At 62.8% G+C, this 27314-nt stretch overlaps 1 protein-coding gene across 1 annotated transcript in view; it reads left to right on the top strand.

The window, feature by feature from the left end:
- Positions 1 to 24872: 24872 nt before the first annotated feature.
- MACF1 (microtubule actin crosslinking factor 1) overlaps positions 24873 to 27314 on the top strand; it is a 120742-nt gene continuing 118300 nt past the window's right edge. The window contains 1 exon segment of the mRNA XM_075722022.1: positions 24873 to 24975. Within this exon segment, the coding sequence (XP_075578137.1) occupies positions 24873 to 24975 (103 nt within the window).

The following is a 27314-nucleotide window of genomic DNA, read 5'->3' as shown; positions in this document are numbered from 1 at the left end:
GGATGTGCTGGGATGCATTGGGATGCACTGGGATGCGGTGCTCTGGGCACAGTGGGAAGCAGTGCTTTGGTTGCACAGAGTGCGCTCGGAGGTACTGGGATGCAGCGCTTTGGTTGTACTGGGTGCACTGGGTGGTAATGCCCTTGTTGCACTGGGAGATGCTGGGGTGCACTGGGCTGCAGCGCTCTTGGCTCACTGGGGGGCACTAGGATGCACTGGGGGGCACTGGGCTGCAGTGCTCTGGGCTCACTGGGATGCACTGGAGGGCACTGGGGTCACTGGGCTGCAGTGCTGTGGGCTCACTGGGGGGCACTGGGGTGCACTGGGGGGCACTGGGCTGCACTGGGGTCACTGGGCTGCATGCTCTGGGCCCACTGGGGTGCACTGGGGGGCACTGGGCTGCACTGGGGGTCACTGGGCTCACGGGGCTGCATGCTCTGGGGTCGCTGGGGTGCACTGGGCTCATGGGGCTGCACACTCTGGGCTCACTGGGGTGCACTGGGCTGCACTGGGGGCCACTGGGCTCACGGGGCTGCATACTCTGGGCCCACTGGGCTGCACTGGGGGGCAGTGGGCTCACGGGGCTGCACACTCTGGGCTCACTGGGGTGCACTGGGGTCACTGGGGTGCACTGGGGGGCACTGGGCTGCACTGGGCTGCACGCTCTGGGCCCACTGGGGTGCACTGGGGTCACTGGGGGGCACTGGGGGGCACTGGGCTGCACTGGGCTGCACGCTCTGGGCCCACTGGGGGGCACTGGGCTGCACTGGGCTGCACGCTCTGGGCCCACTGGGGTGCACTGGGGTCACTGGGCTGCACTGGGGGTCACTGGGCTGCACTGGGCTGCACGCTCTGGACTCCCCGGGGCACCGGGAGGCACGCGGCGCTAGGCGGCAGTGAGGGCGCTGGGAGGCGGTCGCGGCCCTGGGAGGCGCCGGTGTCGCCCCGGTGGCCCCGCCCCTGCCGGTGGCCCCGCCCGGGCCCTGTGTCACCGCCCGGTGTCGCCCCGGTGGCCCCGCCCGGGGCGGGCCCGCGCCGCCGCCAGGGGTCGCGGCGGGGCCGGGGCGGGCCCGCGGTCAGGGGGCGGAGCCGACCCGAAGGGGCGTGGCCGGGCCCGGGCCCGCTGTGAAGGGGCGTGGCCGAGTGAAGGGGCGGAGCCGACGCGAGGGGGCGTGGCCGGGGGCGTGGCCGGCGGGCGGGCGGCGGCGCGGGCGGAAGCGCTGGGCGCAGACCGGCCCTGGCCGCCGCGCCGGCAGCTGCGCCGAGGCCGCCGGCACAAAGGCCGCCATGGCCGGGTACGTGCCGGGGCTGCTCCCGGCCAACCGCAGCCAGGAGAAGGAGTTCGTCCAGGCCTACGAGGACGTGCTGGAGCGCTACAAAGGTACCGCGGCCGGCGGGGCCCGCTGTGGGGCCTGGAGCGCGGCGGGACCGCCCCGCGGGGGCTGAGCCGGCGCCGTCCCTCTGCCCCCGGCCGGGGCTCTGGGGGCAGCTCTGTGCCGCGGCGTCCGGCTTGGGCGGGGCGGTTGGGGTGAGCGTCCCGGCGTGGGGTGCCCGGGGTCCCTGGTGTCCCCTGTGTGGGGTGCCCGGGGTCCGAGTGTCCCTGGTGTCCCCTGCGTGGGGTGCCCGAGGGGAGAGTGTCCCCTACGTGGGGTGCCAGGGGTCTGAGTGTCCCTCTGTCTCCTGCGTGGGGTGTCCGGGGTCCGAGTGTCCCTGTGGGGTGCCTGAGGGGAGAGTGTCCCCTGTGTGGGGTGCCCAGGGTCCCTGATGTCCACTGTGTGGGGTCCCTGGTGTCCCCTGTGTGGGGTGCCCGGCGTCCCTGGTGTCCCCTGTGTGGGGTGCCCGAGGGGAGAGTGTCCCCTGTGTGGGGTGCCTAGGGTCCCTGATGTCCCCTGTGTGGGGTGCCCGAGGGGAGAGTGTCCCCTGTGTGGGGTGACTAGGGTCCCTGATGTCCCCTGTGTGGGGTCCCTGGTGTCCCCTGCGTGGGGTGCCTGGGGCCTGAGTGTCCCTGTGTCCCCTGCATGGGCTGCCCAGGGGCTCAGTGTCCCTGCATGGGGTTCCTGGGGTCCCTGTGTCCCCTGCACGGGGTCTCTGGGGTGCTGGTGTCCCTGCGTGGGGTGCCCAGCATTCCAGCACCCCACCTCAGAGCACCTCAACATCCATCATCCCTGTGCCCTTACCCCGGGGTGGCATAAGGTATGTGGAGACCCCCCATCCCCACTCCGGCTGCCCCGGTGTTGCCGTAGCCCCCGCAGGGCCGGGCTCCGTCTCCCCGCGCCGTAGCTGGGCAGGGATGAAGGGCCGATGCGCTCCCCAGGCCGCCGTGTCGGCAGCTGTGCCGGTGTCGGTACCGGCAGTGAGTGTGCAGTTTTGATGTCGGTGGCTTGTCTCTGGGAGTTGCGTGTGTTTCCATTCTTATGATTTTTTTTTTTTTTTTTTTTTTTTTCTCCTTGCTGCAGAGATAGACTTGTCTTGGAGCCCAGATTTCAGCCCCACAGGGCTCCTAGCGCTCTGTTTTGTAAGTTTAGCAGCCAAGACTCTTTAAAATGCGGATGGCCGAGTCGAGAAGAGCCAGGCGCTCGCGGCGCCTGTTTCCTTTTCCTTTCTGCCTGCGGAGAAAGGGGAATAATGGATTCCCTGGCTCCCCGATTCAGGGGGTGCCACTCAAACCTCCCAGAGGTGGGAGAAACGCACAGCCTCGCTCCGCTTTCACAGGGAGCAGGGAATAAAAGCCTCTTTGGGCGCCTTGGAAAGGCGCTGGATAATGTGACTCGGGCTCATCCAAGTACTTGACAAACTTTTATTAATAAAAAGCCCCTTTGATGTAGCTGGGTTCAGCGTGGAGACGCGGAGGAAACGGTGCGGCGGGTGCCAGCAGCTGGCATGGAAAGAGCTGTCGTTTGCATCGGTTTCGCTTCGTTCTAAAAAAGAAAATGAAATTACAGTGCCTGTCCGTGCAGGTCCAGCTGGAGCACTACCGGCTGACGGTGCCAGGCTGGGCCTGTGCTCCGGCTGTCGGTGCCTTCGTCGGGCAGCCGGGTTCCCCCAGGAAGGAGGGCTTTGTGGCAATACCTAATTTCTGCACCAGGTTATGGTAGAAAGCTGGTAGTCGCTTGGAAATACCCTGCCGGGTGTTGTTTGATCTTGTTTGTGGTGCCTGTTTGGTGTAGGGGAAATGAGTGTTTATACCGGATAAAAGCTTTCCTCTGCCTTCCACCCCTTCCCAGCTCCCCACCCCTCCCGGGACATCCCACCCGTGCTGCGAGGGCTGGGTGGGAGCCTCCAGTTTGGGTTCTTGGGCTCCGAGCTGGTGGATGTGTTGTCTCTTCCTTGCTTTCCCCCCTTGCAGCTCCTGTGAACAGTTTGGTTTTTCCTGTCCGGAACAAGTTTTCCACTGGCTCATCCCCTCCCCCTCTTAATCCTGCAAAAATGGAGAGTTTTCACCGAAATGTGACTGCTGGAGGCTGAGCTGCCTGGGGAGACCCGTGGGGTCGGTGTCCGGCTCGTGGTGCCCACCCTGTACCCGCTGCATCCGGGACCCGGTGCTGCTGGCACCGGCTCACGCCGTCGGAGGGCAAGGAGGACGCTTGGCGCTGCCGAAGCTGGGAGCTGTGGGGAGATTGCAAATGCTTCCCTGCATTTCTATTAGACAGCTCCACTCTATTTCTAATCGAAAATAGCCTAAAAAACCCAGTCTGAGCAGTGGGGCCTCCACCGTCGAGCAAGCTGGGGCAGGTCTGGAGGCAGGGAGGTTGCCAGCGTGGGAAGGGTCCCGGAGCCGGCGCAGTGAGCTGGAAATGCTGCCTTTTACTGATGAGCAGGGGTTAACCAGCTGGCAGAGCCCCGTGATTTCTTGCTTTATAAAAACTCCCACCATAGGCAGAGGAGAGCTGCCTGCGCAGAGGGGCCGGGGCGCCGGGTAGGTGTGCTGCATCGCTGCGGCGCCGGTGCTTGCCGGGGTGCTGGGGAAGGTTTGCATCAGCGCCGCGAGCTGGCGTGGGCGCTGCGGGGGCACCCGTCCCTGCTGCCGGCGGACCCGGTACTGGGTGCTGTGCGGTGCTGCGCCCCAGTCCCGAGGGGGTTGGTTGAGCAAGGGGATGGGAATGGGGCTTGAGGAGGGGATTTGGGGGAGGGTGTAGGCTCTGGTGGCACCTCGCTGTGCTTGCAGCATGGCAGAGCTGCCCTGATCGTGGCTTCCTTTGGCTGCTGGCACCCTTGGCGGGGCACAGCACCCTCCGGGTTGTGCTGTCCCAAACAGCGCCCAGCACCTGCAGCTGGAAGGTCTCCAGTGCCAAGACCTTCACCAGTCTGGCCCAGTTGAAAGCCAGCGGGCCGGTTTCCCAGGGCCGCGCCGGGGAGGCACGGCGTGGGGCGGCTTCCCGCCCCTCTTGCCTCATCGCTGGATCGTGGTGCCGCAGCACATGCCGGGACGTGCAGCACCGCTGCCGTGGGTGCCGGTGAGAATGACGGCAGCAGTGTGGGGGGTGGCGGCGGAGCTTTCCGGGGCCCCTCTGGGTGCTGCCGCCGGTCAGAGGGGTTTGGGCAGGGAGGGAGGCCCTGGTCCGTCCCCCCACGGGTGCACGGCACGCTGAGCGGGGCTCAGCGCCTGAGGGCTGCTCTCTGTTTCCGTGATGCGTACCTCCCATCATGTTTTGGGGGATGCTGACCCTCGCTGTCCCCTCGGGAAAGCAAGAGCCGGCACGTGACTCCGCGCTGCAGCAGCCCCCGGGGACAGCAGGCAGCGCAAGGGTGCAGGCAGCGCTGCTGGGCTCCGCTCAGAGCACAGGTCATGGTTTCCCTGTTCAGAGCACTGTAAACATTAACTAATCGATCTTGGTAAAAATCCTTTCTTTTAGATAATTAACCCTTTTTGTGATTGGGGGTAGTGATGTGGAGCTGTAGTGTCGGAGAAGCCCTTTCCCGATCCCGGTGCCGTCTCTGCCCTGCTCCGTGGTGCCCGGCACGTGGTCTGGCTTGTTTGGACTGGGACAGCAGTGACAAGGCTTGTCACCTTGTCCGCCTAACCTGACTCCTGGTAGGGAGGGGACAACCTTCCCAGGGACTGGAGGAGAGCCCGGGGTGGGCAGAAGAGGCATGGGACCCTTGGATAAATGAACCAGAGTGTGTTGGGACCCCTCCTTGTGGCACTGGAGCCTTCCTGGTGGTGGGCAGCAGTCCTGGCCACGCTCATCTACAAAGAAACTCATTTTTTTTTCCCCACTTGTCTTGTCTTCTGCTATAAGAAATACAACTAGAGGTGTCTGGACCCCAGTGCTGGGGTCTCAGGGCTTGAAGACCCCTTGCCACGGGTGCCCGGTTGCTGCAGCCGAGCGGCTGTGCCAGCCTGATGGCATGCGGCTGCCTCCTGACGCAGGGCTGCTGCTGCCGGGATTTCATCCTGCAAACATAAACATCGTTCCTGGGTGGTGCTGAGTGGGCCGCACGCGGCCTGTGAGGTCTGCAAGAGCACTGACGGGACCGGCAACGTGGCGGTGACTCCTCGCCGGGGGGGAGGAAGCCCTTCTTCCTCTTCATCACCCCAGAGGAAGGGTGGCCGAGCGCTGCTGTCAGAGCAGAAAGTCCCTGGCTTGAGCAAGTGCGGGGGGAGGCTGGGCTGGAAGCCATCAGGCTTTCCACCATCAGACCGGATAATGCTGATTTTTTTGGGATGCACATGGGAGGCGCTGGCTTATCTAGTATGGGGGGGACCAGAGATCGAGGCGGGCTCGAGGAGGTGGCAGGAGCCTTGGGCTGCCCCACGGGACGGACAGACCTGGGTGTCCGAGGTGGACCCTGAGTGCCAGGTGGAAGGTGCTGTTTCGCTGGTCTTTTGGCCAACAGAGAAATGAAGTTGGTGGTTTTTCAGGTGAGAGGACCCACCCCGCCTCGCCTCGCCCGGCCAGCTTTCTGCTGCCTTCGCGGTGGAGTCATCGCCATCCCAAGCGCCTGACGGTGCCTCCCAGGTTGGGCTTGCCTCGCTGAGAAGCGCATGCCTCGCCCGCCAGCATCCCCGGTCACAAAATCGGCAGCAGTGATGGCAATTGCCATCGTCGTGCTGGCGTCCCGCTAATGAACCGGCACCGTGGCTGAGCCCTGTCCTTGGGTCCTGGGGCTGTTGGCTGCTTCTCCTTGCTTCCGTGTGGTTCTGGTCCAGAGAGAAAAGCCCGCGGGGAGGCTGGGATGGTGGGTGCCCGTGCAAGGTGGTCGCATCCGTGGTACCTCCCTGGCACGGGCACCGGGGTGCGGCGTGGCTCCCGCCGGTGAACGGTGCCGTGCTGGCAGCGAGTGCCGGAAAGCTTTGATCTCGTTCCAGCGGCCAGCTCGCCGCCGAGCGTTTGGAAAGGGTTCGCGCTGTTCTCTCGCTCGTCTCCTCAGCACTGCCTGCACGCGTTCCCGTCGGAGCCTTTTCCTTCCCGGCTCATGGTTTGGGGCGAGACCGGAGTCTTTGACCTCCGTCTGCTGGTTTCTGGCCAACCTCCTTTCCAGGCTCGTCTTGCTTGTGTCAGCTAAGTTTAGACTGCTCTGGACATACCATGGCTGATGCCAGCGGCATGAAACCTCCCAGACGGAAGCAGAAAAAGAGGTTTTATTTAAATTTAAAGTGTCTTCACACCGTTGTTTGAATACCAGCGTGATAAGTCCCTTTATTATGCACCTAAACCAGATAAATCCAGGCTGTGGAAGCAGCAGGGTACTTCAGTTTCCAGTTTCTCCTGTCTCAGTGCAGGGAGAGGCTGCACCGGAGCTCGAGGTGGGTGTGAAGCAGCTCTTCTGTGCCCGGGCTGCCGCTGTCCGTGGACAGGGTGAGGACGAGTGGCAGGAGGAGGAGGAAGGACCCTGATAAAGCCATTTTTTGCCCCGTCTCCCCTGCACAGAGGGGCTGGGAGCTCTTCCTGGGGCTGTGGGCTCGGCCCAGCTGCTGCAGCCGAGCTGGTTCCTGAACAGGGCAGTGTTTCGGTGCCGGCTGGAGCACCGGGGCCGGGACAGGCGTGGGGCAGCGGGGAGGATGCATCGGGCAGTGCCGGGAAGCTGTGCTGCTCCTCCCGGGGCTCTGCTCGGCCTTCCTGGAAGGAAGGTTTTGGGGGGCACTTTGGGGTGAGCTGAGCCGCCGGCAGCCGTGTCGGGTGGGTGCTGGGGAGCAGAGCCAGCACCCAGGGTGGGATTTGCGACCGCTCAGCCTTCGGCGTTGCGGCAGCTCCGGTTTGAAGGGGGTGACCGGGGCAGTGTCAGTTTGAATCCATCGCTTCTCTGGGAAGGAGCACAAATGCATTCTCATTAATATTCCCGGGGGATGGTTTCCATGAGCAGCCTCTGCTGTGCGCCCGTGACGGGGAGCGTGGGCAGGGCTGCCTGCTGCAGGGACCGCAGGGGACAGCGTTTCCTCGGGGCTGCCCCCATCGAGGTGGGACCGCGCTCCCTGAGCTCAAATCCAGCCCTTCCCCATTCCTCTCTGCGGCTCGGCCGTACCCAGGGTGTTGCTGCCTCGGGAAACTCCATGTTGTGGATGGATCCTGGCAATGCCAGCTGAGTTTTCCAGGGCAGATGAGGCAATCCCTGCCCGTGGGGCGAGGCGGTGCAGCGGTGGGTGTGATGGCACACCTGGGCCGGGGACGGCAGCCCTCTGTGAGCGGGGCCGCGGTGGGAGCCCTAATTTCTGGGGCTGGTGGTGGCTGTCAGCCACGACGTGCCCCCCTGCCTGGCACAGCGATGCAGAGCCAGCCTTCGCAGGTCCGTGGGCAGGACCTACAGACCGGCTTCTCTCCACACCCTGACCGGTTGCTCACGCCTTTCCCATCCCGTCGGAGTCTGCGGGTGGGGTGGGAACCAGCGGAGCCGCTGCTGGGTGGTGGTGGGAGAGCAGGGGTGGAGGCAGGGTGCCGGTCTCCCTGGCACAGGGAGGAGAGCGGCTTGCTGGCAGTTTTTGCCTGCTGCCTGCAGATTCTGGCTCTGCCGGCAGCGTGGTCCCCTGCCTGCGGGGCCCCTGTCCCGCATCCCGAGCAGCCAGGCTTGCAGCATCCCTGCTGGATGCTGACCTTGAGCTCCCCCTTCTCCTTTCAGACACTTTCTCGAGGCTTGCTGGAAGCTCCGCGTTTGACATCTCAGAATTGCTCTTGTCCCGGGAGGCTGGGCCCACTGCCGGGGTTTGGGGGTGTTCAAACAGCCTCCAGCTTGGAAACCGCCGAGGAGGTCCCCTGCACGGCAGCATTTGCAAAGCACGGAGGATGCTTATATTAATAAGCCAGGAAGTTTCCTTTCCAAGCTCATGTTGTGGGTTTTTGCGTGTCTGGATGGATCCCACCCAGCTTGGAGGCTGGGGAGGGGGATCCTCGGGCGTCGGCTTCCCGAGGAGGAGGTGTGTGGTGGGGCTGGGTGATCAGATTTGATGTATGGCGGCGGACATGGAAAACAAGTCCTCGGATATGATCTGTGTGCCCTGCCTCTGGGTCAGATAAGCCCAGCGATTCCTGGAAGGGCAGAAGTGGGGAGGGCTGTTGGGCAAGATGGTTTGGGAGATTTTGGGTGAGAAGCGGGATGCTGATCTCCGCAGGAGGGCTGGCAGGATGGGCCGGGGCTCCCCCTCACCCTGTCAGAGCAGGCTCTGACGGTGCCGATGGGAGCCTGGATCCATCGGTACCAGCAGCAGTGAGACAAGTTGGTCTGCAATGAGCGTCTTGTGTTCGTGCCCGGTCCCTTCAGCCGCAGACTCGCAGCACTGGGGGTGCCCCTCCGTCACCAGCCCCCCGCCCCCGCCCCATTTATCAGCGATCTGGACCAGTGAGTTCAGGGCAGCTGGCTGGGCGCTGCCAGGGCACGGTCACGTTTCTTTTGTTGTTTCCCTGTGCGCGACATGCTGCATTTCCATTTTTCATTTCCTGTTGGACCCTGTTTCCCTCCGGTGAATCCAAGCCTGCCGGCGTGGACCGTGGGGCTGGCGCCGTGCCCGCGTGCTTGCGGCGGCCGCCTGCTCTCCCTGCCCTCCTCTGCTCAGATGAAGCATTTTTTACCGGTGCTGGGGAAGCTTTGCCAGCCTCCCGCCTGTGAAGGTTGCTGTGTTTTGCACCCTTACAGCACCTGCACGGGCCTTAGCCTCACCCAGCCTCTGCTCTTGCCCACCTCGAGCTTTGCTGGGGCCCCTGTCCCCTTCCTCGAGCTCTGCCGGGACCCCTGCCTGGGTCAAGGGCAGAGTCCTGGCACGGCTGGGGCCGGAGCCGGCTCTGCCCCGTGCTGCTCCCAAACCCTTGCTCTGCCCTTGCTGCCTCCCGGCCGGCCGCCCCACTCCTGTGTGGCCATGGAGCTGCACCTCTGCTTCGGTCCCAGTGGGACATTTGTGCTGACTTCTGGTCGTGTCAAATAAGGGTGTAACTTCTGTCCTGGTTTTTATTAATCGCTATTCAGGTCCATGGCGGCCTTTCAGAAGTGCTTTTGCCAGCAGCTTATTTTTCCCCGCAGGAAACTGTATACAAGGGCTCCCGCGGCAATGAGATTCGCGTTGACCTTGGGCAGTTTTGCTACAAGAGCCGTCCTGGTAAAACTGTCCGGCGGGAGCGACTCCTTTCCGAGCGGAGCAGGGCCAGGCCGTCTTCCCAGCCCGGCGGTCCTGCACTGCGCGTGCTGCAGGCGGCTGCCCCGCCAGCTAATTAGCATGAATTAGCAGCCCCTGCACCACCCCCTGGTTCCAGTACCAGTTGATAAAAGGATCGCTACGAGTGATGCTGGGGACAACTGGTGTGGCCGTGGCCATCGCCGTGTCCCCGCTGGGGGCTCGCTGGAGCAGCGACGGTGCAGCCCTGCCCGCGAGGCTCTCCTAAAATAAGCACGTCCCGCACCCCAGGCTTGCTCCCGCAGCTGCCGTGGGTCACGGGTCTGTGCCCTGGCCCTGGCAGCGTCCTTGGCACGGTGTGAACGGCCTCTGCCCGCTGCTGGCGATGGTGGGGAAGGACACTGTGGTCCCCCGCTGTCCCCCCGGCTCGTGTGCGCATCGGGGAGCAAACCCCCCCCGTGGGGCACTGCCCCGGGGCGAGGGCGGTGGGGACAGCCATGGCGCAGGAGGTTTTATTGCAGGCGGCTCCAGACGCTGCACGTGGAGACATTTCATCCTCGCCAGCTGTTTGGGATGCTTCTCATTCTTGCTGCGGAGGGCAGTTGCCGGGCTGGGAGATGCTGGGATTCCTCAGCCGGCCGGGTGCGTGGTGGCCGTCCCGGGAGCTGGGGGCTCCCCCCGGCCCCGGTGCGCCGATGGAGCCAGCTGGAGCGATCCTCCCTGCTCTGGGAATTCCTGGCGTTCCGGCAGGGAGAGGGAGCTGGGATGTGGATGGGGTCTGGCGGCGTCAGACCTGCTTCCCCTTAGCCCCGCTGGGATGGGAGGAGGGAAGTGCCCTTCTCCCCATCGCTGTGGGGTTTGGGGGGCCCGGCGGGTGTCGAGCTGCCGTCCCGCACCGCTGCCCTGCTTTGCTGTTAGATGGAGCGTTAGGGAGCGGAGCAGGAGGGAGGCACCGGACCCCCCACAAGTGTGGGGTTACCCCTATCACCCTGGAGGTATAAAGCCATGGTGGGTGCTGTGGGGAGAGCCGGGGTGCTGGGGGGCCAGGATTTGCCCGAGGCAGTTGCGTCTCCCTCCTGCTGCTGTAATTTCGGAGCAGCTGGCTGCTCGCCGTGTCCGGTGGCTGTCCCTGTGGTGCCTGGTCTCTCCCCTTTGCTGGGAAGGGGAGGATGGAGATAAATAAATCGGGGATGTTGGCAGCACTGCTCGCTCCCCCGCACTGGGCTCTGCTCTCCGTGCCGGCGCGAGGCCGGCTCCTGGCACGGGGATGATGGAGGGGAAGGAGATGGTGTCCCCCACGTCCCCTCCACGGGGCTGTTCCTCGTTCCTTCTCGCAGCCCCTTTGTCAGCAAGAAGCAGGGTGGTTTTTTTTTTTTTCCTTTTTTCTTTGGTTTTTTTTTCTTTAGAGGAAAATTCCATTGTGCTATTTTTAGTGGTGACAACTTGGCTTCTCGCAACAACTTTATTCTGCTCCCGGCTCTGCCGGCAGGCACGAGGGGATGTCTGCAGGAGCAGCCCCGCGATGCCGTGGCCGCAGCCGGGCTGCGGTGTGCCGGCAGGCCGGGGCTGCCACCGCCTGCTGCCACCGAGGCGCCTCCAGCTCTGCCCCTGTGTGTGAATCCTCGGTGGAGGCCGGCACAGCCGGGCTGTTCCCTGCAGCCGCTCGCCGGTGACCGGATCGGCTCCATCTCGCCGGGATGGACAGGCGCCCACTCCGGCTGCTCTGGACCCGCACGTCCCCGCCGCCCAGGCATCTCCCTTCGGTGGCAGCGGGTCCTTTGGGTGTCACCTCCATCCCAGCCGAGCCCGGCGGTGGGTGCGGGCGGTGCAGAGGCCCCGGTGTAATCGGAGCCCGGGGGGCTGCGGGGGGGCACCTCACCACCTGCCCCTGCTTCCCCCTCCGAGCTCCCGGAGCGGTTTTGGCTCCCCGGTTCCCAGGCAGACAGCTGTCGGGGGCACAAGCGGCAACTGGCCCGCGGGGTTTGCTCTGCTCGCGAAGGAAAGCGATACGCCCGGTGCACGTCTGTCCCCAGAGAGGTGTCCGTCTGTCCGCAGAGCTGCACAGGAGCGGGGCCCTGTGCCTCCCCCCCCCGGGTCGCTTGGATGTGCAAACTGGTTTTATTAACGTTTTTGTGGATAACGTGGGGCATTGCCGTGGGATGCTGCCTGCTTTGGGAATGGGTGATCCGCTCCCCCAGCACGCCGTGAAGGAGCCGGGGAGCCGTGTGCCGGTACCTGCGGATGAGGGGAATCTCCTCACCCCGGCGAGACGTGGGGAGCTGCCGCCCCTGGTTTCTGGGGGGTGATTTGGCTCCTGCAGCACATCCTCGCTCTGGTTTCTCTCGTCTCCCTCCGGAGAAGCTCAAACACCGCGCGGGTGTGCCAGGATGGCTCTGCTGGGAGATGCCGGCTGTGCCGAAGCCCAGGTGGGCAGATCCTGCGCAGCGGTGGGTCTTGCTCAATCTGCTGCGATCTTATTGTAGAGACAGTGGGGTGATGCAGGGAGAGCGTGATCTGCCTCCATGACAAGCACATTTCAACACCTCTGATGATGATGATGATATTATTATTTATTATTTGATTTGACAGAAGTCCTGGGACATACCCAGTGGACACCAGTCCTGCTGAAGGGCAGCGATGAGTGGGGCGGGCGCTCGGATCCCTCGGATCATGCTGGGCTGGTCCTGCTGCCAAATACTCCTTTAAAACGAGTAAATCTCCTTTTTGGCTTTGTAAGCGCCTCGCTGCTGGTGCCGGGGGGGCAAAGGCAGGAGGGACCAGACCCCCACCTGCTCCTGGGTCTCACCTGGCCCTTTTTCCCGGTGCTTGAAGGGGTTTTTCTGGTGGCTTCTCCCAGGCTGGTGGCCAAGTCACCAGGGTGGCTTTATTGCCGTCCCATGAGGACAGGGACCCTGCGCTCTGCCCACTGACTGCGTTTTCCCCGTCTTCTGCCTGCCAGTCTGAAAGCCTGTTGGGTTTTTTCCTTCCCCTCCCAATTCCCTCGAACGTGCTCCTTGCTGGAAATATCCCCCAGGACATACAATCCCTGAAACCTCCGGTGCGGAGGGGCGGGGGTGAGGGATGCCGGGAGCCCTGATGGTGCCGGGCACTTGCTGGTAGCTCTGGGCTCATTTGCAAAAAGGGGGGTGGCCTCGGCCATGGGAGGTTTTAATGCGCTTCATCAAATAAGGAAACGTGAGGGCCGTGCTGCAGCCAGGCTTGCGGGTGGTCAAAGGGCCACGGTGGCGAAGCCAGCGGGGCGGCCGAGCTGGTGACGGCAGCTGGGGCTCGTGGGTGCCCCGATGCCGCCCAGCTGAGGAGCGGGGTGGGCTCGACTGGAAAATGAACTCGGAGAAGTACAAGAAGTTCCTGGATGGACTTGGCACCCTGAAAGGTATTTCTCACCCTCCGCGGTGCGGATGTGCAGCACGGAGAGAGGCTGAGCCGCGCCGGCGTCGCCTCCTCCGAGGGCTCCAGCAGAGCCCGACCATCTGCCATCGATCGCGGATTGAGGCAAATCGAGTCCCCCGGGGATGCCGCGGAGTCGCCGGCTTCCCATGGAGGCAGCCGGGAGGGGTGGTGCTTTCCATGGCTCTGCTCTCTGCTTCACTTCCCTCTTTTGTCTTTTATTTGGATTTCCAGCGGTGTGTCTGGACACAAAGCGAGCGCTGGGGCAGCGGCTAACGCAGCCCCGTAAGTAATGCGGGGAGGCAGGGGAAGCTGCTTTGCAAGTAACAAATGGCAAAGAAATTGAGCTCAAAATCCTGCTAAAGGGAATGGAGCCAGCTGCTGGGAATCAGGGAATCAGCCTGCGGGTCAGGGGCTGATCCGGCTCCAGTGAGGGTGTTTTCGCTTGCGTGGATCCTGCCGGCCATGGTGTGGGTACCGCTGGTCGTGGGTGCACGGTGGCACCCGGGTGCAGATTGTTTTGGGTTTTTTTTTCCCCCCCCTTTCTAAAACTCTTCCCCGATGCTCTGCCCTCTCCTGCCTCGCAGGCTGTCCCGGGAGAGCCGGCAGCGACACGCGATCGTGCTGGGCTGGCCCTGGCAGGTGGCTGGAGGCCGGCAGCCACTGTCCCCGCTGCAGCCAGCAGCGAGCCCGGGCTGCGGGCGCAGGGGCAGCCGGAGAGCGGCTCGGTTTACCTGGCACTCCAGCAACAGCAGGAGGGAATGCTTCCTTTGCTTTTTCCCCCTTTATTTTATTTATTTATTTATTTTTTTCCCCTCCCTGTTGTCAGAGGAGCTTTTTGCTCCAGGACTCCCAGCCAGCCTCATCTTGCTTGCAGACAGCTTTTGGGATTCGCCTGCTAGAAGGAAGGCAGAGGGGAAAGCAGAAGGCACCCAGGATGCCATCGCCTGTCATCTAAAAACGCTCTTATTGGCTTGCCCCTTTTTACAGCACTGCCTCGGCTCGGCTGGGCTTTACCAGCTGATCCCGCTGTATAACAAAGGTGAATCAATTCAATGTTTAATTTAGCAGGGAGCCAAGGGAGTTGTCACCAGTCAGGCTGGCAGCCTCCCCACCCTCCCGTGCTGCTGCCGGGGCTGACGTGAAGGGTTAATCCCACAGCTCTGCGGCTGACAGCTGCCCTGAGTTATCGTGTCCGGGAGAAATATAATTCACTTTCTTCTGCTGGCGTGGTGTCCATCATAAATTTTTCCTGAGCCTTGCTGCAGCTGGCACTGGGAATCAATGTAAAAGTAGCCTCCGGTCGCCGCGTGCCGTGCCGGTGGCCGGTGGCCGGCTCCGTCCCGATGCCGTGCTCGTCCCCCCGTCTGCAGCCCCCCGGCAGCCGGAGCACGGATGGGTGCTGGACTTGGGTACCCATGACCCGCCTCCGTGTTTTGGGGCCACTGCTAAAGCATCTGCGCTCGTGTGGGGAGTTTCGGGCCCCGTCTCCAGCTGCAGCTCGGCAAATTCCTCTCCTGCCTGCGAGAATGAGGTGCCGAGGAGCCGAGATGACATTATTAATAGCGTTTACAAGGTGACTGGTTGCAGGAGCTGATCTGGCAGCCTTCCCCTCTCCAGGTGCTGCCCAGAGCCCTGCCGGCAGCGCTGGCTGCCTGCGCTGGCTGCCTGCGCTGGCTCCTGCATCCCGGCGCTCGCGGCACTTTCTCTCTCCGCTCTTGCCAGCCTGTAACGGGAACGTGAAAACAGGGGTGGTGAGTCCCCAGGAAGCCAAATCTGCACTTTTTGGTCTGTTTTGCTGCCTCTAGCCTGAGTGATGCTGACTTGCTGGCTGTCACCAGCCGTGTTTACCGCAACCCTTTGTGGCTTTAATGCAGAAAGCGGTGCAGGCAGGGAGACGGAGGAAACCATGTCGTGGGCAGGGGAGGCAGGGAAAGGGCAGGGGATGCTTGGGGGAGGCGAGGCGGCCTTTGAGCGGGCACAGCCACCCCTTTCGCACCGCTGGGGTGCTTCCCGGTGCATCCGAGCGCAGAAGGGGTGCCCGCCTTTGTGGGTGGTTACAGTTAGCTCTGCCGTGCCTGCCAGCGTGGAAATGGCTGTGCCGTGCTCCTTGCTGTTGTGGTTTGGCGTTTGCGGTGTAGCTAAGTGTGCTCTTCAGTGCTGAAAGCAGCCCCAGCCAGCCTGCCCTTGAGCCGTGGGGCTGGACAAAGCTGGGGGAAAGGGAGGTTTTATTGCTGGAGAGGTTTCTTTTCCCCTACCTCCCTGTCTCCCCCCCATCTCTATTCATCTCCCCAGGGAGGTGGAGGCAGCGGATATTGGAGCTGGGAGCATTTCATATGTAAATGCCTGTGCGTGTAAGTCCAGGCCCCTGACCCCCGGCGCGGTGCCAGCATCCATCGCCGTCAGCCCCGCCAGCTCGGGGTGAAGGGCTTGGAGAGCATCCCGGTCCCCTGCGCCCTCCGGCTGCTATTCATCTGGGAGGCTCTACCGGATCCCTGCCTCCGTGCCAGGGACAAAGGATGCTGCTCCGGGACGGACCCTGCCCCAACAGCCGCTGCCCCGGGGGTTCGGGGTCACCCGGCCTTTCCGCACCGTCGCCATCTCAGCTTTCCTGGGGCCGCATCTGTCGCGGCCCCGAAGTGACGAGAGCCTTGGGCTCAGCTCAGGAAAGCCATTTGATTACAAATTTATTGCCGGGTTAATTTTACCGGTGGCACAAGGATGTCTGGTTTCACTTTCTGAGGAGTTTGTTGTTTTACTTGGCAGCCAGATAAAATCCAGCATCGTCTCGGCCTTCTCCTGTGCATGCCGGTTAATCTCCTGGCTTCATCTGACCTTGTTGCTGCCACATGCTTTCCCCAGGGGAACCGGGCTCAGATTTTCCCCGTGGTCAGGCAGCCACGAGTGGGTTCATACTTGTTCCTACCGCCTCCACAGCACACACGTGCCCAGCTCTGCTGGGTTTCTGATATTAAAAAAGAGGGGTTTTTAGATATAACGTGCTGGGAGGGGATCGGAGCAGGAGGCAGGAGCAGCATCCTGCCCTGGTGTGTACAGCGGGGCTGGTGCCGGAGCGGTGCTGCGTCGCGTCGCCGCTTGCTTTCATCCCATCATGTGATGGCTTCCCCGAGGAGCAGCCCAGGCCGGGGCTGCCCAAGGTGGCCGGGTGCGATAAGAGATCCAGGGCCACCATCTGCCCTGGCCACCGCAGGCGGAGGCCCCAGTGGGTTTCGGTTCCTCCGGCACATGGTTCTCCCGGCCCCGTCTCCCGCGCATGGGGAGGAGGACGCGGCCGGGTGCTCCCGGGGAAGGGTGGGTGCCTCTCCTCCGTCACAGCCGCCCCGTGAGGTGCCCCCTGGGGAGCACGGCTGGCCGGGCAGACTCATGGGCCGTGCCTTAGCTGAGGATCTCCGGTGATTTACAGCTCTCCCACCACAGCCTCGCGGTGCCAGAGATGGTTTTTGCTCCAGAAAGGTCCAACCGAGCCCTCCTGAGAGCATCTGACGGGCTTGGGGCAGGCTGGTGGGATCCAGCAGATCTGGTGCTGTGCTGGTGCTTGAACGAAGCAGGCGGAGCAATGTTAGCAACTGGATTATTTCATTTGTTTTTTAATGGGGATTAAGTTTCTCTGCGGGAGAGTGGGTCTCTAGGGAACAGAGGTTTCAGGCTCCTGCCTTCCCCTGTTTGATTTGTTTGGGTTTTTTTAATCCCAAATTCTTCTCTGCTGCTGCACACCAAAGCCGGCCCGGTCGGGAGCCGGGGGCAGCAGCTGGGATGAAGCGTCACTCCAGAGCAGGGCGCAGCCATGGGTAAAGCCCCAGCTGAGCCCATGGGCGTGATTCCCGGGAGCGTTCATGCTCCGGGCGAGCAAGTGTGGAAGGACCAGGGCCTCACCCACATCCCAGGCGGGTGCAGGGCGCCGTGGGAGGGAGCTCTGGGTGCCCTGCTCCCCAGCCCTGGCTTCCTCAGGGGGTCGGGACCCCCCATCTTCGGTCGAAGGGTGCTGGGGCTGGCTGGCGGAGAGGGCTGCCGCCCCTTTGCCCGCCTCCCGCACGGCACTAATCAGGTTTCACACTGCTTAGTTTGGGACACCTAATGAGATTAGGGCTCAAGGTTGCCTGCCCGCCCTGCATTTGCAGGGGAAAATGAGAGAATCGGCTTCTTCCTTCTCTTCGACCTCCATTTCTAAGATGGGGCTTTGCACATCTCCTGTCCCAGGCAGGCTGGGGGGTTGCAGGTCCCCCCAGTCGTCCTCGTCTTTGCAGCGTGGTGAGGCCGGTCAAGCCCTGGGCTGCTTTGTGGGGCGCAGCTGGGGGGTTGAAGGCAGCCAAAGGGGGGGACGCGGCTTCCTACCGGCAGCTTGGGCTGCACGCTCCCCTTGCCTTTTCTCTTGCCGTTTTGCATCGCTATTTGCAGGGAGCGGGGCGAGGGGGTCCGGAGCCAGGGGCTGTCGGCGGGGCCATGCCCGGGCAGCCCGGTCGGGGGGAGCCCGGCCCTGACACCCCCCCACGCGTCGCGAGCTGCTGCGTGGGGCCTGTGCAAACACGGCGCCCAAGCGCACCCCAAACAAAGCGCAGCCAGTTCCCACTAGCCTAACGTTTTCCTATTTCTCCCGCTGCCAAGCAGCCTTTGGTTGGCGTTGGAATAACAAGCCTCTTTGCGAAGACACCGGGCCTTTTGTTAGCCGGTAGAAAAGGAGTTTTGATGCCGGCGATCCCTCCGCCCCCCGGCTTTCCTGCTCCTTAAGCCGCTGCTGTGGGAAGTGCAAAGCTTGGCCTTGAGCGGCGACGATGCTCCCACCGCTGTGGCTCCGACCTGGCTCCCCGCAGTCCCCCCGGGGCTTGGCTGTGCCGAGGTGCAGCTCCACACCCCAGCCGGCTGCCCTGCCACGGGATCTGGCTCCTCCGAGAGGGGCTAGGACCTGGGACTTCATTTGGGGGATTTTTCCAGGACTTGGGGCGTTTACTGGTGCTCAGCCCCTGTGCAGGCAGCGGGAGCCGGCGCAGGATGCGGCCAGGGCTTGGGCTGCTCTCCGGCACGGGGCTCTGCTACTCGCTTTCGCTGGGGCTTCCATCAAATCTTGCGGTGGGGTTTTATTTGGTGTTTTTATTTTGGTTGGGTTTTGCCGAGGTGCCGGCGGGGCGTGCTGGGAATTACGGATGGGTGTTCACCCAGCCGCAGGGACAATGGTCTGTGGAGGTGTGCGGCATTGTCCCTGCGGCCGTAGGGGCAGGGAGGGACCTGGAGATGGCATCGCCTTCCTCCTCCTCCCCCGGCTTGGGAAAGGTGCCACCTCGCCGTGTCAGCACAGGCCCCTGGGAAAGCGTGCAGACGTGTGTGTCCTCTTGCACATGGGTGTGCGAGCAAGCCTCCCTCCACGCCCAGAGCTTGGGTGATGTTGCTCACTCCCAAAAAGCCGGAGTGTTTTCTGCCGGGAGACCTTTGCCGTTTCTCCCGCTGTGCATCCCCATTCTCCTCGCCTCCGGCACCGGCTTCACCTCCTCCCTTTCACCCGGCAGCTCCATGTGCATCGAGAGCTGCCCTCCCCACTTGGCTGTCTGCCTCCCAACGTGCAGCTTTTAGCTGTGCCCCGGTACCCAGCCGTTGCCTGTCCCCATCCCCTGCTCCCTCCTGCCTGCTCCTTGCAGGGCGATACTGCCGAGTCGATGCCGCCTCAGAGGGGTTTGGTGCTTTCCCAGAGCCTGGGGTGCGTGGCCGCGAGTTTCATGCATCGTTTAATGAGCAAGCGCGGTATGGCTCCCCGCCAGCGTCCTCGGAGGGGTGACAAACCAGGGGAGGCTTCTGAGAAGCGGGAAGCGATGAAATTATGCCTGAACGGCTGCATCAGCAAAAACCCAACGGCCTCAGCAGTCATCTGGGCAGGCGGGTGGATTGGTGGAGGATTTTAGCGCTGCGAAAGAAGCGGTGAGATCACCCTCGCTACCTCTTCAGCGTGACGCGCTTGGTTTCCTGCCGAGAGGGAGGGTTAAAAAGCCTGGGCAGTGTTGGAGAGGGTCTGAATGAGACGTGTCTAGGATAGCGTTGCGTGCACGTGGTTCAGCAAAGCCACCGGCTGGGTGCAAGGATCTGCTGGGGTCCGTGTTGTGGGAGGGGGGGGGTCTCGGGTCACTCTGGGGGACGCGTGGAGGGAATGCAACCTGCCTGTGCTGCGGGCAGCTGGGCCGGCAGCGCTGATGCCTATGGACACTCTGGGGAGAGGCGCTGAATCTGGGGCACCAAAAAGCAAACCCCACCAAGGAAAGGGGGCTGGAGCTCCGTGCCGGTGTCCTGGGGATGCCAGCTGCTCTCCTTCCCGCAGGAGCTGCGGGATCCCGGCGAGCGCACCTCCCCGCTAGTGCTGTGAAGGGGAGTGGTCTGCTTTTGGGTCCTTTCGGAGTTTCATGAGGCCTTGGGTCCTCCTGTTGGCTCCATCCATCCCATGTGGGTCGGTCCTGTTGGACGGCCCCAGTTTGGATGTCACATTCCCGTAGACCCCGTAAGTGCTGGCGTGCTGGGGGATTTCCACTACTCCTGCCCGGGAGCGTGAGTTAATGGCTGGGGAATGATTAAGCTGTGGGCAGGTGGCAGTCCAGCTCGGCTGTTTGCTTTGCTGAATGAAAACCAGCAGGAATGATGTTTGTTTCCAGCCTTACCTCGAACCATCTTATCTCTGCCCTCCGCCTCCATCTCCCAGCAGTGAGGTGGTCCTCGGGGTCCTGGCCAGCGTCCCCCCCGCCGCCACAAAGCAGCACTGGCTGCAGGGCGGCAGCTCTGCTGTGGGAAGGGAAGCCTTTTTCTTTTTTTAAGATAGATTTCTTATTTTGGTGCCCAGACGTCTGCTGGAAAGGGGAACATCTCCGCTCTTATCATCAGCGCTTCCTTTCTGCGGTTCCTCGGAGCTCAGATTTTACCACTGATGGCAGCGGGGGCGGTCCGAGGCTCCCCCCGTGCAGCCCCCTTCCCTCTCTCCTTGCTTTGCCGCATCCAGCCAACCTTTGGCAGCGCAGGCAGCTCCTCTGCCGAGAGATTTCCAGTTAAATATTCACTTGTGCTGCCCTCTCGGTGCAGGTGCTGGTCCGGGGGAGGCCGGTGCAGAACAGCCCCTGAACCCTGGGCGGGATGGGGCTGCCCTGGTCGTTGCGGGTGAAGCCCAGCTCAAGACCCCTCGGTTCCCTGCGCAAACACGGAGGGTGACGATGGGGCACTTGGACCCTCAGCCCTTGCGCATACGCTTCTCCCGGGCCAAAACCCCGATTTGCGCAAAACAGCGTTCGGGAGGTTGGTTTTTCCAGGGCAATGAGGAGCATTGCTGCCCGGGAGGTTTTGTAGTCCCAATTTTTCCAGACCTTTCGCAGTCCTGGCATTCAGTGGTGATGCCGAGGGGCTGACATGGGACCCTCCTGACTTGTCCCCATCCCTCCTGGCGGGGCCACGGCCGCTCCGGGATGACGAAAACCAGAAGGAAATGTGGGGAATGCGCCCACTCTGCCAGGAGCCGGAGGCGTGCGGGCAGGGCCTGGCGTCGGGGCCCGCCGGATGGCGAGGGGATCGGCGGCTCTGCCCGCACATGCACGGGCGGGTGATTCACCGCAGGAGGAGAGGGGTTTGGTTTTTTTTTAAATACAAAGTGGAGGAGCTCGTCCCATGGCGATGTACCGGGCAGCGCCGGGAGCTGCGACCTGCCTTGTTCCACCTTGTTTTTAATAGCCCGGTTCACAAGAAATGTCATCTTTGTTCTTGCTTTCCTTTCCCATGGCTCCTGGCGCCGCGGGCAGGGTGGAGCGAGCCCCCGCGCCCCGGCAGGGCCCTGCCCGTGCTTGCAGGAGGAGCTGCGCCGGCACGTGCAGATGCGCTCGGCAGCCGGGGCTGCGTCTTGCTGAGCTGTCTTGGCTGTCCGCAGCAGCGTTTGCAGTTGCTCGCGAGAAGGGCGTGATGCCGCGGGTTTAGCCAAGCTCTGGGTTTTGCGGGGGGGAAAAGCCACGGTCCGGGGAGAAGCGACCTCGGCCGAGCACCGGTGTGGGGCACGCGCTTGGTCCCCCGGCTCGGGGTTAGGGGTGCGGTGGCTTTGCTCGAGCGCTGTGCCCCCCATCCAGTCCCCGCAGGCACCAGAGCCAAGCCGGGCTCCTCGCCCCGCTCTGGAGCGGGATCTGCCCCTGGAGCCGTGTCGGGGAGCAGCGGGTGACGCGTGTCTGCGATTTACTGCAATTTACCTGGGGCGTCCCGGATCCAGGAACTCGGAGATTCCTTTCCCTCCGTGACAATTCTCAGCTGTTGCCATAAGTGACCGAAATTTGCCCTCAAAGCTCCCAGAAAGGAGGAAAAAACAACAGAAAGGGGAAAGCGTCGCAGAGGAAGTGTGGCAGGAAACCTGGGCCCTGTACGGCAGTCACGAGTTTGTGCGTGCTCAGCACCACTGCCGGACAAGCCCTTTTCCCCACCATGGGGAGCGGGGTGTCCTCTGCCTGGTTTGGGGTGACCCCACTCCCCATTTGGGGCAGAGAACCCCTCTGTGAAACCCCACGGGATCCCTCGGTGCGCTCGTGCCTGCTTCCATGTCCAGTGGTGCCCGCTGCGGGTGATGGGGGGGACTTTGGTGGCCTTGGCTGGGGGGCACTGGCAAGCACCCCCGCCTGCCCGGGGCACAGGGGGGTGCAGGCAGAGCCCTGGAGAGATGCTTCACCCAGGTATGGTGCTGCCGGCTCTGGCCACCATCCCCAGCACCATCCCGTGATGCCCGCTTCGGCGTTTCGACAGTGCCACCTGGCTGCCACCTCCCGGGGCGGGATGCTCGTCCCTGGCCGGAGGCCATGGGGTCTTGGCTGCCTCCCGGGAGGTCACGGCACCTGGGAGCTGGAGGAGCATCCTTGCAGCATCACCCACCCCGATGCCGGGGTGCCTCCGTGCCCTGAGCGGTGCCGGGGAAGCGTGGGCTGTGCCCGGCTCCCGTGCGCCGCTGCCGGGCAGCTTCCCCAGTCATATAAGGAGATGCCGGAGCCGGCAGCCGCGGCAGGGCCGTGTCGGCTGAGCATTACTCACCGGGAAGGCGCATGGCGGGGGGGGGATCGGCCCTGGACACAAAATGCTTGGCCGGAGCCAGGGGTGACTCAGCTCCAGGCGAGAGGCACGGCCGGAGCGAGGGGGGAGCCAGGGCACCCCGCGTCCCCAGAGCCCTCCCGTGGGGTGCCCTAAAACCCAGGCAGGGCACTGGGTGGGGAGCAGGGGCAGCGATGGGGGTGACACCATTTCGGGTGCCACACGGGGCTGCAAAACGCTGCGCGGGGCACCCTGTGGAATAGGGGGGTGAGCTGCAAGGTGGGGACCCCCCTGCGCGGGGGCACGGCCTCTCCGTTCCCCAAATTCCTGCGCAGGCGGGAGATGCGTGTCCTCTCCCCGCCCCTTTCCTTTCCGGGCCGAGGCGAAGTTCAAAGCTGAAAAAGCCGCCTTGCGAGGAGCTAAAATGAGCTGTTTGTGTTTGGGGTGTGCGGGGCGGTTTCCAGGGTGGGTGGGGGGGTGGCCTCGGGCTGCTCCCCCGGGCAAGCGGGGGGGGGGCCGGTGGCTGCATCCGGGGCTGGGCGGCCCCCCGAGCCCCGGCGCCTCACCCCGAAACCCACCGCACCCCGGCTCTGCCGGCTCCTGCCGCTTGGCTGGGCTGCAGCCGTTATCGGCTTCCTGCAGCGGCGAGAGGCGGCCGGGTGGGCTTGTGCCGAGCGTGCGCCGACAAGGGGAGCGCGGAAGGGAAAGGGGGGGACCGGCATTAACCCGAGTGGGATGAAATGGGGAACCACTGGTGTCCCTGGGGTGTTCTGGTGCAGGGGAGGGATGTATTTATATATATATAAATATACATTATTTATATAGATTGTTTATATATATTAAAAATATATTTCTATATGATTACACATATTTATATAGATCTTTAAAGAGTTTCTGTTGCCCGAAGGCTTGTCTGGCTGGAGCCCCTGCGGTAAATCCTCTGTATTTCCTATTGCCCGTCTCATTCGCCTGAACAGCGGTAGGAGGTTGCGGGTGGCGCGGGTCCCCCGTGGAGCGGTGCGACGTCTGGGTCTGTCAAGTTTTGCTCAGTATGGTTTTCTGGGTGGGCCTAGCCGGTTTGCGGCTCTTGGGTTTGGGGAGCTGCTCAGGGGTTATAAATGCAATTTAAATCTCTGCTTGCATCCAGGTGACAGCCCGGGCCTTGCATGGTTTCACCATCCCACGCTGCGGAGCAGGTTAGGACGAGAGGAAATGGGCTCAAGCTGCTCCAGGGGAGGTTTAGATTGGATATTTGGAAAAATTTCTTCACGGAAAGGGCAGTCAAGCATTGGAAGAGGCTGCCCAGAGAGGTGGGGGAGTCCCCATCCCTGGAAGTGTTCAAAAAACGGGCAGAGGTGGCACTTGGGGACATGGTTTAGTCTGGTCTACCCTTGATTGGTTTAGTGTGGACTTGGTAGTGTAGGTTAATGGTTGGACTGGATGATCTTAAAGGTCTTTTCCAACCTAAACGATTCGATGATTCTATGATTCTGCTGGATGGTGGCCGGGCCGGCGCTGGCCACGCGTGGGTCTGGGCTCCTGGCTCTCTCCGTCAGCAAAGCCGGAGCCGGGCTGAGGTTTCGCAGGTCTGCAGCCCCGGGCTTTCTATCTAAGAGCAAGTTTCTTCCCCCGGGAGCTGGCGGAGGGACCCGCCACATGATGGGCTCTGAAAGCAAAACAGGCGTTGTCAGGAGCCTCTCCACCCGGTTTGCTTGCGGTTACAACGGCAAACGGGCCAGGGGATGTAAGGCTGTGCCGCGGCAGGGCTTGCCGCTCTCGGCTTCCCTGTGCCGTTTCTGTAGCTCTGCCAGAAACGGTTCTGAGAAGAAGTGAAACTCCCAGAGTAACGCCAAGCACGGCGCTAACGGTTAATAAACGGGGGTGGGCGGCAAAGTCTCACCGTGCGCGATGTGATGGTGGTTGTGGTTAGGGTTAGGGTTAGGGGCGCCAGGCTGCAGGAAGGGACGGGAGGTGGAGGAACCTTTGCCTTTCGTGTTAGAGCATCTTTTGTGGGTATTTCCCCGTGGGCTCTGGGGGTGTCCCGGCAGTTAATACATTTATGTCTGGGCACCCAGGGAGGGCGAGGGAAATGCGCTCAGGGTACCCGACTCCCAGAAGCCCAAATTTGCTCGCCTTTGCTTTTGCCCCCCTTGCTGGGCAGAGGGTTTCCCGTGAGCGAACCGGCGCTGGGTCCAGCCTGGGGTACCAAGCCCCCAGCACGCAGCTGCCTGCTGCCGCTCGAACGCTACTGAAGTGCTGCCTGCGTCTCCCAGCCGCTCCCCGCTCCATCCCGGCTGCCCTCGGTGTGTTGGCATCGCCGGGCAGTCTGCGGGCAGGGGACGCCAGGCCGGGCTGCCGGCCACCACCCGCTGTGTGGGGGGGCAAGATTTCGTGCTGCTTCCGAGCCCCCCACGAAGCGTGGGGCGTTGCGGTGATGCCGGCGTGGCAGCTGCTCCCGCCGATCCCCCCTCGCCGCGGCCGCTGGAGCCGCAGCCGACCTTCCAGTGGGGCTGGGAATGGAAATTGAGGAGATGACGTCTCTCTCCCCAGAGCAGGGGGGGGACGAAGTTTGGCCGCGTGAATGCCGAGGAAAGCTGTTTGAGCCGGGCTGACGCTCGCTTTCTCCCTCCACCCGCCCCCCCCCCAAGCTCCCAAATCTCCCTGGCCCCGTCCCGGCGACACTGGCTGTCCCTGAGCCCTGCCAGCTCCGCCGGCGCAGCCAGCTGGAGGCAGAGGCGCAGGCAGGAAGTTTCGGAAGTTTCTGCAGGCAGCGGCTCGGCCCCCCCTCCCCGGTCCTCTCAGCCTCCCAGCGATGCCGGGCTCTGACAGCGGCAACTTCTGGAGAAAGAAACTTGGAGCCGCGCTCGGGATAGCGGGCTGGGAGTAGGGGACGATGCCTCTTTCGGAGAGTTCCTATCTGCCGCCCGCCGCCTTTGTCCTGAGCCACGTCCTGGGCATCGCCGGCGTCCTGTACTGGAGGAGCCGGAGCAGAGAAGGTAGGGGCAGCCCCCGCGGGGGGAGAGGCACTAAGATGGCCGGCGTGCCGCTGGTGAGGGTCGCGGATTGTTCTCCCTCCCCGAGAGCCGTGGCAGCGGCGTGGGCAGGGACGGACGTGGCTGTTGGGGAGGAGGACGCGGTGGTGGGGATCTTCCTGCCACGGCATCCTTGGTCCCCTTTGGGGGGGTGGGGGGGGGCAGAGGCTTGGGTGCCTAAATTTGGTCTCGCCACCCGTTCCTGGCGCATGTGGGGGGGTGGGAGCGGCTGGGATGGGGGTGTCTCGCTGGGGACGAAGCTGCTTTTTGTCTGGGAACAAGCCTGCGACACGTGGCTGGTGTTCTGCCTGCCGGCTCCTGCCCCGGCGCAGGCAGGCGTCCCTCCCACCCCTCGCCGTGACAGCAGCGTCCCGGTTAACCGCCGGCAGCAGCAGCGGCAAGACGCAGCCCTGGGAGCTCCTCCCGGCTCGCTGAGCAGCTGGGGCTGACCCTGCCTCAGTTTCCCAAAATAGGGCTTGCACATGACCACCGCCTGAGGAGGGCGAGGATTCGCTCTACGGACGGGCGATAGCTCCGGGCCCCGGACAAGGACTCAGTAGCTCCTTCTCCGTCCTGACCTCTTCCTCCTGGGATTTGTTTGTTTTGATTCTTCCCTCTTTTTTTTTTTTTTTTTTTTTTTTTTTCCCCCAGCAGGGCTTGTTCTCTGCTGTGCTTCCACACGGGGCCTTTTCCCCGTGTCCGTGACCGATTCCCCCTTTTTTTTCACTTTCTCCACACGAAGGAGCGGGACCACGGAGCCTGGGCAGCACGCAGGGACTTGTCCCAAGATATTGCTTGTGGGATACCCTTCTTCCTTCGTCCCCCAAAACAGCTGGGAGAGAGATATTGAGACCCAGTTGCACAAATGTGCAGAAATGTGCCCTGTTACCCACCAAACCCAGCCTTGCTGCAATTCCTCCTGTTGACCCGCCGTCCCCTGGCCGCTTAATTAATCTCGGTGTCCGGGCAGTGTTGTGCTCCGCTCCATCTAGGGACCTCCTGGCCACTTCCCAGCACCAGTCTCCTCCCCGCTCCTTACCCCCGTACTGCGCCGACCCGCTGCTACACCCTACAAAAATCTGTTCCTTTTGGAAAAAATCCTGGTGCAAGTGTTGCAAGCGGCAAGTATATGCAATATCTCTTTTCTTTCATCACTCCTTCCCAGTAAAGGTCAGGTAATACCCACCCCATGGGCGCAGCATCCCCGAAGACGAGGGTCATCTTGCAGCAGGCTTTGTTGTAGAAGTAACCATGCTCATCCAGCTCTGCCGAGCATCCACCCGGGTCTCCTTCGCATCACCGCTTCTCAGGTGTCTCCCTTATTAAATGTCTGGGTGCTGGATAGTTTTCCACCGCAGGTATCTCTTGTGCATTCTTCCAGGCTGAATCAGGCGCTGTTTCCTCTCCCTGTTTCGAAAGGCTCCGTAAATCCTGCCCAGTCGGCTCTGCTGTCATGATGGATTATGTCAGCCTGCGAGTTGGCAGCCAGCACGTTTTAAATACCTTGTGCTCCTCAGCCAGCCAGATTTTCTGCATATTCCCCATCTTAAAAGTACCACCTTTAAAAAAAAAAAAAAAAAAAAAAGTGGATTCCCATTCTTTGCTTGCCTCAAAGGAGTTCAAAGTGAAAGCGATGGGTTTCAACGCTTTCAAAATTTGTTTCTAGACACTTAGACATTACAAACCCCTCCTTCACCCAAAGGCTGGCTCTGGCTGTTTAAGGCACAGAGCTGCTTTCACGCTGACCGTGGGCTCGGAGATGTCGCCAAGATCTCTGCGAGCTCATCCAGCGCAGTGCCCTGTCTGACATCTCCCATATTCCTTCAGCTTTAGTGGGAATTAATGAGCAGGAGCAGAAAGCTCAGGAGCCGCTTCCAGGCTTTATTCCAGCAGGAGAGGCTGAAGGAGCCGGTGGGGGACACCGAAACCCCGTTTTTTTTGCCATCCCGAGGATGGCAAAGGGCTGTCCTGGGGGAGCACCGGGGAGCCCGGTCCCAGCGCCAGGCGCCAGCGGGACGGAGGGTGCCTGGCCGGGGTTAGGGTTAGGGAGGGTGCCGGGCACCCTTTGTCCCGCCGGCACCTGGGGCTGGGCCCGGGCTCTCACAGCAGCAGCCCGAGGCAGGAGGAGGTGAATGGTGATGGAGTCTGACAGCGAGCGAGGCCGGCGATGATGGAGGAGAGATCCTGGGGGGAGCGGCAGCTCCCGGCCGGGCGTGTTGGGAGCTGCTGGGGCCAGGCGGGCTGCCAGGACGGAGGCTGCCGCGGGGAAATGTCTGTGCAGGGTGTTGGGGTGATGGTGGGAG

This window comes from Pelecanus crispus, chromosome 16 (assembly GCF_030463565.1).
Source record: "Pelecanus crispus isolate bPelCri1 chromosome 16, bPelCri1.pri, whole genome shotgun sequence".
Lineage (NCBI taxonomy): Eukaryota > Metazoa > Chordata > Aves > Pelecaniformes > Pelecanidae > Pelecanus > Pelecanus crispus.
The sequence above is the reverse complement of the archived record's forward strand: the minus strand, read 5'-3'. Positions and strand labels throughout refer to the sequence as shown.